Below are 15,287 nucleotides of genomic sequence, written 5' to 3'. Positions count from 1 at the left end.
GTACTAGAAAATGAGTCTCTGTCTCTGAATGAGACAGTGAGCTTTTGGCTTTAAATACTGCACTGGCCTGCAAATGTCTCCCAAAGTGTTAAACTAGGATTCCCCCTTGGTGTGCCCCCATAACATACCAAATTCCAGCCACATGCAGAGCCTCTGTGGGTATTGCAGTTCTTCTGGGAGGTCTCACCGAGCTAACAGCTCCAGTACATCTGACTCTGTCCTTGCATGTGAACAGTGGTTGCCCATACCTTTCAGATGATCCATTAGTGGTCTAGTTACACCTTTGGCTTTCGCTCATTTTGGAAGTTTTGGAAGTTGTCCTTGGCTTTATATCTACCATTAACGCTATCCTTCTGCCCATTCTGGGATCCATTATTATCTTGCAGGTTCATCCAATGAGGATGGCTACAGTCCCATGGACTTTCAACTTCTTCTTTGTTTTTCCAACTGTTGTCGCAGGAACATCATGCTGCTTGGAGAAGGTCTTCTAGCTTTTGCCTTTAACAAGCTGGTCTGTCATTTTTTTTTTCTCAGACAACTCTCTCCATGTTCAGTTTGGGGCACATGATGACACCAAACAGCAGAGTGTCGACTTTTCTCCATTTAAATCATCTAAATGGCTGATTGCACGATTGGATACATGTGTGATACAAATTCAGGAAAAGAACAAGTCTGAAAAATCACTCAAATCCAATTATTTCAAAATCTTTTCCAGGTATCACTCAAATCCAATTATTTCAAATCTTTTCCAGGTATCCCAACAAATGTGTCCAGGCCATTTTAGAAGCTCTTTGTGGAATAAGCAACACTTAATCTCTTGTCACACTTGCTTTGCTTTACTCAATGACATACCAAAGGCATGCAGGTAGATAGGGGACGATTACTTTTCACTTCATCACTTTTCAGGTAGTATACGGCACTTTTTCAATGAGCTGGAAGGGGACCAACACTTTAGTCCATGTCTGTATAACTGCATATACAGAAGAGCATGATGGGTTCACAATACCAATTGTAAGAGGAAGTAGAGGGGCTTCTCACACCTGGCCATGGATCTTGTTTCCATTTTAATTTCTGAAGTCGGTGATATCTGGGACTTGTTAATCTATTAATGCTTTGTCTTGCAAAATCCACCGCACTTGGCACTCTTCAAACAGAACAGATTGTAAGAGAGTGCCAAACAGTATTGTCGTTTATAGAACACAGTAAAGGTATTTCTCATTTCAGATTTTCCCTCGAGATCTACCATTTGAAATTGTTGGACTGAATAAATGGAGGTCAGGGAGGGTTTCCTCATGGCTGACACTTGATAGAGCCTGTTTCTCATTGTGATGCCATGCTAATATTATGTCTTGATCTTGGCCTTCTTCCAGTATCCCATTCTTTACAATCCCATTCCACATCCATCTTCCTATTAACTCAGACCAAACTACAGAAGAGTATCAGAAGTGTCAGGCTGTTTCATTAAACAGGAAGCCCACCTGTAGCCAAATTTCAGTAGCACTTCTGCAGGATGAGTTGCAGAAACTTTGACCTGAGTTTAGGAAATATGTAAATGATCCATACCTCGTGTTTATGTGCCTTGGGCTGCTGTCATCTCGTACAAATACTTCTGTACCTAATTGATGCCAGCAGTAGCACTCTGTCCAATTAATAACAAAGTGCAATCATAAAATGGATGAAGATGATTCCACCAAGTGGCATCGCCAAGGCGACTGCCTTCCGCTGCTTTAAAGAACATTTTATTGAGCTGCTGCTTCACAAGAACCCAGAGGTGCCTCCTGTCTGTGCAGCACTTTGTATTTCTCAGTGGCTAGTGACACTAATGGCATGTATGTGGTTCTTGCCCTCTGGCTGCTTAGATTTGTCTCTTTGTTGCTTAGATTGGTGACATACTTCGTCAGCAGTAACATTTTACATTTCTAGTTGCGGTGACAATAGCCATGTAAGCCTGACAAAGAGAAAAGCACATGGAGAAGACTCTAAATAAACAACCCTAATTCACTCCATTTTCTCTGATTGTCATCTTATAACAGCTAAGTCATTGAATGCATGTTCTTCTCCTGAGTCAACAAAGAAATGACCAGAGTTTCAAAGTGTAATGTCTGACAAAAATTGGAAGAGAACAGCCATTAATATCAGGCCCAAATTTATTTTATTGTTCTGGTGCTGTGCCTGTAGCCCTGCAAAATTTAAAAAAGGCAAAAAATACTCAAAACGGAAGAAGGGAACTACTCAAACGCCTGGCTCAAATAAAATAACCTTTCTATTTAGTTTATTAAATTAAGGACATAAAATGCAAAATTATCAAAACAATCTCCAAAATACAGAGTTAAAAATAAGCATTTAAAGCCAAATCCTAAATTCTAAAAAAAATTCCTAAAACCAATTGCAAAGTAAATCAAGAATCCATCCCGCTATATCCTAACTACAGGGTCACAGGGGGTCTGCTGGAGCCAATCCCAGCCAACAAAGGGTACAAGGCAAGAAACAAACACCCGGCATGGTGCCAGCCCACCGTAGGGCATGTGCCCACACACGGGACAATTTAGAATAGCCAATGCACCTAACCTGCATATCTTTGGACTGTGGGAGGAATCCAGAGTACCCAGAGGAAACCCACGCAGACACGGGGAGAACATACAAACTCCATGCAGGGAGGACCCGGGAAGCGAGCCCCGGTCTCCTAACTGCAAGGCAGCTGCACTACCCACTATGCCACCATGCCACCCTAAAGCAAGAATCAAAAATGCAAAATGAGGGTAATAGCTGCTAGGGATGTGGTCTTTGTGTAATTTTCTGTGTGTGTGTTTCTCTTTATCTTTTTGCGAGTCTAATAACTCATTTTGGGTTGTTTTTTTTTGGCTTTTTTATTAGCTCCTAATTCTGAATCGGACATTAGTTTTATGATCACGGTATTATTTTTAGAATTGGTCATTTTTTTAAACCATTTTGGCTGCTATTTTGGTTATTTACATCTTAGCCCTTTTTGCTGTTCCATCATTAGGTCAGCCCTGCATTGTCAGGAGGCATGTCCTCAGAGGCCATGAGCCAAAAGGTCGCTGTTTCAGGTGTTTCCTCATCCAAGTTTGCGGATTCAAAACACTCTTTTGTCAGTTGTTTCTGTGTTTCTAAAGCCAGTTTTATAATACAATTTTGATCTGTGACCTTTAACTTGGCCTTGGTTACAACGCATTAGATCTCCTTGCTTTTAACTCTCTTTTGATTTCTGACTACATCTTTTCTCCTGGTGAAGACTTTCTGAAAGGGTTAGCTAACTAAACTTAAGACAAGAAAGTTCACCTGTGTACCCCTATCAGAACTGTTAACACCCTTTTTCTGGCTTATTAACTGTCAGGTACTTATTGTTGCATGCACAGCGTACAGTGAAGTTCTTACTTGCATGTCCTGATCAACACACAACTTGTGGTCAGTCTCCAACGCTCAACACACAGCGTGTTATTGGCCTCCAATGGTATAATTGTGGACATAACTACCTTACCTCAAAACTTTTGTCTTCCTTCGCTTAAAATCTCAGAACACGCTACTGATCATAATTAATATTCTACTGAAGAATGGCTACCCCATTCCTCTCTGCCACTAAATGTAAATCACTAATTTTCAAAGTGAATATCAGTTCAGCCTTCAAGTGATAAAGGATAACAAACTGAACGAGTTAGAGTCCCATTTCTCTGCTGGTGATTGACTTTAAAACTACAGTCCTAAAATACGAACTAAGCCAATCCTTTGCCCTCTAAAATGCTATACACCTGGTTTGGCCATCGCTGTTTAAAGATAATGACAAACCAGAAGGATGGAAGTGTTACTGAGTGCCATAACATGACTTATATGGCACTCTAAATAAAAGTGGTAAAGTAGTGATCAGCTGAATTCTTCCATTTGTAAGGAGGCAAATAACTGATATGCCAAATCTGTGGGAAATGAAATTACTTAATGGACATTATAAATGTGTTTTGAGAAAGTTTACTTTCTTGTTATCCTACTTCTTTATATGATTTTCTTGTTAATTTGTATAGCTGTCCTGGTTGTATCATCGTGTCCCCATTTTAATAAGCGCTTTAATACCATCATAACCATTTTGTTACTACTGTATTTCCTCATGTTGTTGATGAGTGTCACTCAAAATCCTATTCATGGCAGTGGCACACATCACCCACGGTCCAAGCTGTTGTACTCATATCAAAGCAGTCAAAACAATGTCATAATTTACACTTTAGTGTGGAAGTTACCACATTTTTTTTTTGACAGAGAGATTCTATCTTTCATTTTGATTTAGTCACTATCTTTCACAGACACATTGAATAAATTAGCAAGTAGTGTAGTGGAGAATAGGAGTTTAGGGACTTTCAGATCTCGACTTGATGTTATTTTGGGGAATCGAGGTGAACGAGACAGACAAGCTTATTGGGCACATTGCCCAGTTCTCGTCACAATTATTGATCTTTCTAGTATTTGGCATCTGCTCTGTTGATTTACTGTCATCCGGAATCACTCCCAAATGTGCTTTTATGTCCTGTTCTATGGCTTCTATATTTCAGTTTTGTCTTCAGTATAAGCTAATCAATACTGGAGACATTCAAGTCCTGCTGCACCCCACCTTACCAATAATAAAAGACTGCAGAAGTTACATGTTGTTCATCCCTGCCCTTCCTCTTCTAAAGGTCTGCTGAGATGAATGAAAAAGAAACACAAAAAGAAACAAAGTCTTCTAATGTTGTGCAGGGTTGTCTACATATTGCTAAAGATTAGTATCCCATCTTTAGAAGAGTGGCAGTACGTTTGCAAATCAGTTAATGAAGCTGTCAAGTGTTGACATCCCAATTTTGCTTAATCGATTTTTTCCTAATTGGCAAAATGCCTTGTGTTTGAAGAGCCTCTGATTTGTAGCGTGGTGGGTTGATTCTCATTTATGATCCAAATGAAAAGGTCAAGCCTTCGGAACGTCAGCTTTTATTTCCTTTTCATCGATCATGCTGGCTAGTCCTTGCAAACATATTCAGTGGGGTGGGAGGTTGCAGTTGCTTGCTCACAGGCCAGTGATGTAGTGCCAAGTGATGAAGCCTTGTTCATTAGTTCATTAGTAATCTGATAGATAGCTGGCAGGGCTGTGGAGTGAAAAGCTAATCTCTACGAGCTGCCCTCCAAACGATTGACCAATGACCTTTTCTTTATACCTTTCACTGTCAGGGGTCAAATGATGTATAGCTGAGTACACGAAATAAATGAGAAGTGGCACTCTAACAGGTGTAATGCTGGTGCCTGAGAGTTTCGCTGTTTCTTGCCACTGCTGGTCACTCCCCTTTTCCTGTGGTTGTTATTAGTGACTTGGCAATGTGCTGTTATTGAAAATTTCTTTGAGTCTTAAGCTTGCCATCAAGCACCTGTGCTTCTTCAAGACATCATGGTTGGGGTTGAGTGCCCTCACTGGACTCGACTGAGGTAAGCGGTACCACTCAGGGACCACTCTTGGGACCACTCCATGTCTGGAAAAGATGCCCAGTGAAGGCTCTTAACCCCAACCACAGGACAATGACTTATTACCCCCAACTGTAGCTGCCATGGAGGAGCACCACTAGAGGTCACTCTAACTCAATTCAAAAAGGACTGAAAAGCAGTAAATGGCTGCAGAGACATGAGTGTTCACAAACATGCTGTTTTTATTTTGAGCACTAGAGGAAAAGGTACAGAAAGGAAATATGTGAATTTGTGGTAAATGGATTCGAGCGAGAAATTCAAAGAAAACCAGAAAGTCGAGCAAAAACCAAAGTACCAGAACAACAGCACAAAGCAGAAAGACAATTATTGACCAGAGAAGTTTTCAAACCAGTTGGGATTCTTGTCATTATTAGTATAACATAGAAAAAGTTTCTGCTTTAGGCATGTGTTCAGCATTTCTTGCCTGGCATTTGCTGTCATCCTTCGCTTACCCAGATCTTTGTAGACACGGAACACACATGAAGTGTATGTATTCCAAATAACGATATACTGTATTATTTACCCTCTACAACTCCAGGAACCTCACACGCAAATAAGAAGCCTTGGCTTGAGCTGGGAGAGTTGAGTTCTGTCAAGGCAGGAGGCTGGGGTGGGGGGATGTTACTTTGATGGGGTAGCAGGCTGTTTGCTGCTTGTGCTGATCGACACATTTACAAAACAAAAGACGCTGATGGAGAGGTGCAAAGGGATTTAAGGTGGGCCAGGATTACGAATTGTTTCATAGGCTTCAGGGATTCTAGTGTTAATAGGCAGAGCGAGCTGAAAGGGTTGGGGGCTCCAGAAGTAACATCAATTAGCCCTGACACATGTTGACACCCAGTGGCATCCAAGGTTCATGTAGTCGGGTATCATTTTTGGTGGGTTCACCCCATTCATCCATCAATTTACAGAAATCACTGGATGCAAGGCAGGATCCAGTCTTGGACATGAGCACCAGACTTCTCAGGGCCCACTATGTCTAACCTAAAAATATCTAGGGTAGAATTGAACCCTTGCCTGTGGAGCCATGTACCACCATGTCATCTCCTTGGATTCTTTGTTTTGAATCGGACCTGTCTCTCTTCTGTGGGTGCACCAGCCCTTTTGTGGTCCTCTCTCACACCCTGGTCTGGCTTAATTTATGACATTTGTTGTGCTTGCAAAGCATGTTAAATATGCAATGGGAGATATGGCATATTTAAAACGACAAATTAGAAGGCAATAAAAGGCAGGCTTGGCAGCGTGCTGTGAAGTTCCCATACATCATGTCTCTTGTGCATCACTTGACTGCTGTGCTCGCCTCACATCTGGTCTCTGCACAAAACTTTTTTTTTTTCCCCTCAAGCCCTGGGGAGCTAATGGTGCTTAAATTCACTTAAGGCATTGCCGAAGGCGGACTGCACCTGCAGTGACCATTAAAGTACTGGACAGCAGGGTTCAGCCAGCTGTGCAAGTCCATTTGCTTTCTTTATGCTTCTAGATTTTCAAGCAATGTGACTTCTTTTGGCAGGCTCTGTTTGTAATTCACATGTCTCTCTTTCTCTCTCCCTTTCCCCCAACCTCCTTTGTGTTCTTCAGAATTCCTGAAGGCCCTGTTGACCAGGGACCTGCAACAGCCGGACGAGTCAGGGCTTTGGAGGAGCAGCTCATCAAGGCCAAAGAACAGATCGAAAGCCTCAGGAAGCAGTCAGGATATGGTTAGTGACTCTTCACCAGTGTTGTGCAAGTTCACATCTCCCAAGAACGAGCTCAAAGTTCAGTTCACACAGATCAAAATGAATAAATTCACATTCATAGTTCACCATTTCAATTTTGTTCATGTTCAGTTCATTTTGTATTTTTTAAGGAGTGAGAATAAATGACCCATTAGTTTACTTTTTTCAATTTTTCATGCCTTATATTAGGCTACTAGCAAAATTCCCGCGCTTCGCAGCGGAGAAGTAGTGTGTTAAAGAAGTTATGAAAAAGAAAAGGAAACATTTTAAAACTAACGTAACATGATTGTCAATGTAATTGTTTTCTCACTGTTATGAGTGTTGCTGTCATCAAGGATTTGATTATCATTATTTCTTTCAACCAGGTTCGTATTTGAAGGACGTGTTGTGTTCAAGTTACATTCCATGTTTGTCAACCGTTGTAAAGATAACAGGTTTCATTCATCAAAGTGTTCACTACCCAAATCGCTACTCGTGAATCTAAGATGTTTAACAGGCATTCCCGGTATTAAGTTGTGGATTTGCCTGCGAATATTTAGCGGCAACGTGTCTATGAACTTAATTTAAACTTAAGCTTTACACCTTGCTTTCCTATTGATATGTGTACAAAGGCTTGTTCAGTGTCAGAGGGTTTCCGCAGTAGCTGCACTTATGAATATGCTAAGCACAGTCCTTCACCCACGAATATTTAGCAGCAGCATGTCTCTCTGACCATCTCATTTTCGTTTCCATAAGCACAGTCCTTCACCCGCGAATATTTACCTTATATGGGCAGGCACTCAATTACATGGGAGGCGTGATGATGCGGGACGCAACTCCGCCTCACACGGCGACCGAACTGCAGGCTATGGCCGTATATATGGGCGTAAGTAGATTCCAGTTATGACCATTACATGTAGAATTTCGAAATGAAACCTGCCTAACTTTTGTAAGTAAGCTGTAAGGAATGAGCCTGCCAAATTTCAGCCTTCCACCTACACGGGAAGTTGGAGAATTAGTGATGAGTGAGCGAGTGAGTCAGTCAGTCAGTGAGGGCTTTGCCTTTTATTAGTATAGATTACAGTGTTCTTTAATAAAAATACAATAATTATGAAGACTTTTTTATCTAAATACACTTTGTTGAGTTATACCCAGCAACAAACACATATAAACATATATGCTAATATCCCTTGTGAAGGATGGCCGGCCATTTATCCCGGCCAATACCCCCAAGCTGCCAGGAGGAGCCCTCCTTGCAGCATGGAGGTCCCCAGAAGACCAGCAGGGCATCATGGACAATGGAGTTTTTATGCAAAGCCCTGCTGGATGTCGTGGGGGCCACAGGAGGGAGCTGCAGGGAGGACCGAGGGCTTCTTCGTGCCCTGTGACCCGGAGGTTCGTCATTGGAAGAGCGACGGACTTCCGGGTTGAAGAAAAGAACTTTTACCTGTCCCAGAAGTGATTGAGGATCACATGGACTGGGGATTGAGAACACTTCCGGGTCAGGGATTATAAAAGGACTGTGGGATCTCCCAGATGGCGAGCTGAGCTGGGTGGAAGGGTGGCAACGCGTCTGGGAGCTGGAGGATTGTGTATTATTGATTTATGGTGATTTATATGAGTATTGTGATGGAGAGTGTGCTTTGTACACCGTGGCATAAAAATAAAGTCAATTTGAGGACTTTTACCTGGTGTCTGGAGTCGTGGACAGGGGTTCAAGGGAGCGAGAGCGCCCCCTATTTTTCACACCCTCCATCCATTATCCAACCTGCTATATCCTAACTACAGGGTCATGGGGCTCTGCTGGAGCTAATCCCAGCCAACACAGGGTGCAAGGCAGGAAACAAACCCCAGGCAGGGCGCCAGCCCACTGCAGATATGCTAATATCCTCCCGGTCAAAGAAAGGAAATTAAATAGATGCAAGTATCCATATAAATTACCGCTCTATTTCCAACCGTGTGACACAAATGATGATTGTGGAACCAGCGTGTAGGTGAACTAACCCATTACACTGCCGGTCAAAATTCACATCACATATTGCATGTCCAATGTGGAAAAATATAAAGTGACCTCGCAAAGTACAGCGTTTTCCTAAAAGCGAAAGCGGAGCTTCACCGCTTGCTCATGTCAGCAGGCAAACTCTGACAGTGCCTATTTGATTTTACGTTATTTTTTCCGAATACAAATAAATGGCCAAAAATTCCTACAAAAGAAATATTTGTAAAAATCTACTATTTGTGCTTATCCTAATACCGTATTTGGATTCGACTCCATTCCTACATTACAGGGTAAGGTAAAACGTTTAATCTGAACCTAAACCAGATCCAGAATGTCACCTAAAACAGAACTTGCTTCACTTAAAATATGTTACGTTAAATTCACCGTTGTTGGAAAACTGAGCTTGTTCAATGAAGGTGCTCTTTTGAACTAGTTCATGCACAACACTGCTCTTCACTGTCATTGTTTATGTCATTTTTAAGCACTGTGAGAAAAGTGGGCTTCCCAGAGTGTGGAGCTCCTTCTTTTTAGGTGCTCACCAGCAAGATTGACACACTTTGACTGTGAGCGAGAAAGCTTTGGAATGACCGTTTCAGGCATTATGGGTATTCAAGAGAAGACTAAATGATATTGATGCCATGCTTAGTGACATTGTCACTCTAACAAATATGACCTAAAGAGAATTTCGCAACCTTTGAAATTGCCTGACACCACTAGGGTAGTGATGGGCATTTCAATTTATTTTGCTTGTGTTTGCATCACAAATAAATCATTTAATAATTTCTTAATTATTTTGTATGTATAAATATGTATAGATGTGTAATTAGTTATGTGTATAGATAGGTAATTAGCTATATGTTTAACATGATTATTCATATGATACTGTCCTGTTTCAGTACATAAAGCATGACAACACATTTAAGATGCATAATTAAAATATGATGTTACAGTAGTAGAATCACAAGTGAATGAAAATCATGTGAGATATTCGTGGATAATGATTTAGTCCACGAATTGCGTGACTTGTTTTCAGGTAATAATTCCTTCACAAGTCAAATGAGTGAGAATCATGTGACTCTTGTTCGGATAATGATTTATTCACACATCACTTGAGTGAGAATCTCGCAAATTGTTTTTGGGAAATGATTCTCTTTTACAAATCAGATTAACAAGAATTGTGTGATTCATTCTCAGTTAATAATTTGTTTGCATGTCAAAAGAATGAGAATCATACTGTTCATTCTCAGGTAGTGATTTGTTTGTAATTCAAATAAAAGAAGAATTGCATGACTTGTTTCAGGGTAATCATTGATTGATGAATTAAATGAAGAAGAATCGTGCAACTCATTTTCAGTTAATGAATCATTCAAGAATGAAATAAGCGAGAATCACACACTTGTTCTTGGGTAATGATTCCTTTGCAAATCAAATGAATAAGAATCATGTGATTCGCTTTTGGGTAGTCATTCAGTTCACGAATAAAATGAACAAGAATCGCACAACTCATTCACAGGTAAATATTCCTTCAAGAATCAGATGAACAAGAATCATGTAACTCATACTCGGGTAATGATTCAGTTTAAATTATACATGCTCAGTGAAGTCAATTAGCCATGAAGAAGTGTGCACTAAAGTAAATTTGAAAGAAAATAATTATTACAATTATATTTTTATATGCTTTGGTTTTGTGTGACTAATTTTTTAAATGTACAAATTGACATAAACATATTAATTTTAATATTGTTTATATTTTCAGTTTAAAACAATTCCAATAACAAATTATACAAAATAAAGCATGTCATTCTTTCCAGTATAAATGTGTTGTTGTTCAGCAATACTGATATAGTTTGAACTCAAAGCACTCATCAGCAAGGCGAGTCGAGACTGATCATTCAGACGGTTCTTCCTTCCACATGCACTATAAACATCGACCAGTCTCAGCAAGCCAAAAGATGCTTATGACATCACGCAAGACATGCACATGCTTTAGCTATCCCTTTGAGCGTGCAAATCGATTTGTATGATCATTGTTCATAAGATCAAATCGTTTGTGAGTCGCCCATCACTACCACAGGAGTGTACACCACAGAGTCAATAATGAGCTGAAGGCCCTCCTGTTGTTTTAGGTCTCATTCTTCTTTCCATGCTGAAGTGTCTGAGTAGTTTAATTAATCCTCAGTGATCCTCAACCCTGGACAAGCCTATGATGTCCATTGAGAGTGAAATTAGAGCAAATCCTTTTTTATAAGGGTCTGCATGGCCAAATAGGCTAGCTGTAACCTTGGTTTGTTAGAATTCATTTTTTTGCTCTTCTGGGATTTTTTTTGCTCATATTTGTGTTATTCTAATTTGTTTTTCTTGCATTTGTCTATGACAGTGACATTATTGCATCACCTTTTTGGAATGAATTTTCTTGGCAGGTGCCGCCTGATTATTAGAGTATTTATAATGGCTGTTTCCATACATACGCTATAATGAATGAAGTCGTTCCACGATCGCATTAAAAGATGGCTGCACAGTAAAATGAGTAACCAAACATTGAATTTTGCTTTCTAAAGACATAAGTCCTATAAGGGACGTCCCACACTCTTAAGCCTAAATTATAGGGCATGACGCATTAGACGACTTTTCCAACGATTTGCAGTTATAGCCTTGATTTACATCATTTTAGAGATTTGGAGACAGTGCTCTGGTGAAGTGCTTTCGCATAGTGTGGCATACCCAGTGATTTTGTCTTCGATAATAGGGTGGGCTCTGTATGCATGAGAGCTGACAACCAAAGAATGCTCATCGAGAAGTTAATGCATTTATTGTAGCAATGAGGAATAAGGAACCTCACATACAGAAGAGAAGCTCATCTGGCTGATGTCTTGCGTTTTACTTATCACAACAAAAGGAGGACAGAAAAAATGGACTGAGATTGTGGCTGAATTCTCCATATTTGTTAATCCTTCGCACACTGCCTGTTCTGTCAGGCAACACACTACAATTCTTCACATGACATCTCTCAGCTTGAGGTGGTATCACAAACGTAAAGAACTCAGAAGATGATCATCTGATACACATGTGTGACAACCCATAAAGGCAAGTTCATTAATAATAAGATGGCAGAAGCACTGGCACGTCAGACATATTGCTATGCTTTGTAGGAACAACTGCCATTCAAGACTTAACATTTTAGAGGGATACTTTTTTTAAATGTTGCTTCCATAATGTTGTTTGTAGTGGTGGCCAAGAAAAATTGTTAATCTCAAGTTTTTGTGAAGAAAGAGAGATTCTCGATAGGTGACCAGTGCAGGGAAGGGGAAAATATTGTGAAAAACAAAAAAAACAAAAAAATAAAAATCTCACGTAACTCACATTGCATAATCCACATATCCGATATCCATTTGTATGGTCCAAACGTGCAGAAGGTATGCATTTTTTGCACAGATATTATTAGCAGTTGCTTTCTGAACACTGCGCAATGAACGTAAACAGGAAAGATGTGATTCCCATAATGCTGTGCGTTAAAATTGAAGATTTGCGTCTTCCTCTGCATTCACAGGTCTAACAGATCCCATTTATGAAAATCTTTCCTATGTACTTTGCCCACGAAAACATGAGATTAAAAATTTTTTCAAGGCCTCCACCACAAACCACATGGGGTATGTAACATTTATAAAATGTCATTTTTTAGGTGGAATGTTCCTTGCACTTACCTTTTTAACGGCTGATCAACGGTCCTATTATGAAGTGTTTTTTTTTTCTCAGTGATACATTTAATCTTACGTGTCTCTTACCTAGCAATAATTTCACAACATCCTCACTTTTGTAATGTTTTGTTTATTTTCTGTTACCATTTTGTTATTGGTTTTCAACCTCAGGCGCTGGCATTTTATATCATTTGCTGTTAGCAATGGCACTCCCGTTGACACCATTTGGTTCCTGGAAGTAAGGCATGTGACAGTATCGCACCTATAAAACACATGTGGCGTAGTCATCATGACAATATGATCGATCCAGAGACCATGCCAGTTAAAAACCTGTCAGCAAATTTTAAAGAGGCACCGGACCCTCTTGGCATATTGGGTGCTTAGTCTTCTTGCAAGAGAAACTACTATCCATCCAGGCTGTGCCGTTTCCACATCTTTTTTGCTTTGCTTCTGTTTTTGGCACTTTAAGAATTGTAGTTTAGAGGAAGTTATTCTCTAGGGATGGCATGAGCCCACTTCTCTGCTTCACCTTGAACTCTTTCTAATAAACTGCCAGGGGTTTAGAGATAAAAGAAGGGAGGAAGTATTTTAACCACAGATGCAGTCAAGCCTCGTTCATCCTGACGGTGACTGGAAGTTGAGCTGCACATCCATTAGGACTGGTAAGTGAGACTTCATAGGCTTAGAGAAACTCAGGTCAGCGTGGTAAGTCCCAAGGCCACCATCAGAACTTTCCACCACAAAACAGGCCTATTGCACATTAAAAGAAAGTCGTGTGAATTGTGAAACATGCAAACATTCAAATTTGTCTTTCAATAAAAAATCTAAACAATTGCTTTCTTCCACATTTTGTTTTCTGACTTTGAGCTCTGGTTTTTGTTTGGGTTCTGGGGAAAAGACGTGCTCACACAGTTCAAGTGTTCATACTGTGTGTGACGTTGGTCGGTGCTGGCGTGAAGGATGAAGGTGGCTGTCCTGAAAAGAGCTTTTCTACAACGGTAACAAGTAACAAGCAGAGTAGCTCCCATTCAGTCAGTGATGTCAGGTTGAGTTCCAGTTCTTCTTTCAAGTCTATGACTTCCAGACCATTAAAGAAAAGGACAAATATCTCACACCACAGGCTTTACAGCCCCTCAGAGGCATTCCTTTTGTCTTAACCCCTGTATAGACATCCAAATGGTCACATTCCAGATTAAAACCTGAAGAAGAGGAGATGAAGCCTGCTATGACCTCAGATTCTTCTTGTTTGTCAGGTTTTTTATAGTATGCAACTTTTCCTTGTGGTCTGATAATTGTTCTTTTAGCCTAGATTGGTGTGGGATAACATTTTAAATATATTTTGCATTTTTATTGGTTGTGATTTGACTTTTTATTTTTTTGTAGGGCCAGGCAAAAATCAAGAGGTGTTACGGCGGAAGATTGAAAATGGCGTTAAAGAGCTGTGGTATTTCATCCGTAGTGAACTGAAGAAAATCACCCACCTGGAAGGAAGTGATATGCAGAATCACATCAGTGGATTGTTGCAAGACTTGGGACATCAGCAGCGGTAATCATAGTTTCGGGGGGACGGGGGACATGATGTGTTTCTTTGAATTATTAGCATTCTTAAACTGGTTGGGATGAAAAAAAATGAATGCTTTGAGAAAGCAACAGTCTGTGTGGTAGCTTCAGTATTCAGAATGTTTATGGTAATTGTGTTTTTACAAAGTCAAGATTGTTTTGCACAGTTGTGGAGACCACATGAACATTGAAAACAACTTTAACAACGTCCATCACACACGTCAAATTTACTCATGCAGAAGAAGTTTAATGTGAACAGGGAGATCATTAACTGTTCTGTCAGCGAGCTGGCAGGTAAATGTTTTAAGCCTGGCTGAAAGATGCTTGTAGGAAAACAAAAACAAGGGGCGAAAACAAAAGAAAAGCAAAGACAAAACAGGAGAGACAATTCAAGGTCAAAACCAAAAGTTACACATGAGTAGAGTTTGCACGAGGCGATTTTGAGATTTTTGGTATTCACAGATCGGATATGGAACTCAATTGCTATTCCTTTCTTTTATCCCATCACATCAATTAAACACGGATCATAACCTCAGAGGACAACCCCCAGAAATGTGGAAAGTGGACCTATGGATGGGTATCCAAAGTGGCAGCATTTGAGCATCCAAAATAGTGTCCAAAATGTTGCAAAATTAAACACAAAATCTAAAAAATTACAAATTCCAAGGAATAACGGAAGCAGCTGAAAGATAAAGAAGAGGAACTAAAAGGAAGAGAGTCCTTGACTTAAAAAACTCTCAATACAAGTAGAACAGCATACTAAATAATCATCATAAAACCAAATCCTGACATTGTAGTTCCCATATCAGCTTACATTCTAACAAGGTGATTGATGGCATCATAAAA

General features: G+C 40.1%; 1 protein-coding gene across 2 annotated transcripts in view; it reads left to right on the top strand.

Moving 5' to 3' along the window:
• The window catches only part of LOC120518972 (alpha-(1,6)-fucosyltransferase), a 351,289-nt gene that overhangs the window by 294,252 nt on the left and 41,750 nt on the right, over nucleotides 1–15,287 (top strand). For both annotated transcript variants that reach the window (XM_039742018.1, XM_039742019.1), the window contains 2 exons: nucleotides 7,072–7,190; nucleotides 14,265–14,427. In XM_039742018.1, coding sequence (XP_039597952.1) covers nucleotides 7,072–7,190; nucleotides 14,265–14,427 — 282 coding nt within the window. The remainder of the gene's footprint in view (nucleotides 1–7,071; nucleotides 7,191–14,264; nucleotides 14,428–15,287) is intronic.

The sequence above is a fragment of the Polypterus senegalus genome, chromosome 18 (assembly GCF_016835505.1).
Source record: "Polypterus senegalus isolate Bchr_013 chromosome 18, ASM1683550v1, whole genome shotgun sequence".
Lineage (NCBI taxonomy): Eukaryota > Metazoa > Chordata > Cladistia > Polypteriformes > Polypteridae > Polypterus > Polypterus senegalus.
Note: the sequence above shows the minus strand (reverse complement) of the source record. Positions and strands in the feature narration are given on the sequence as shown.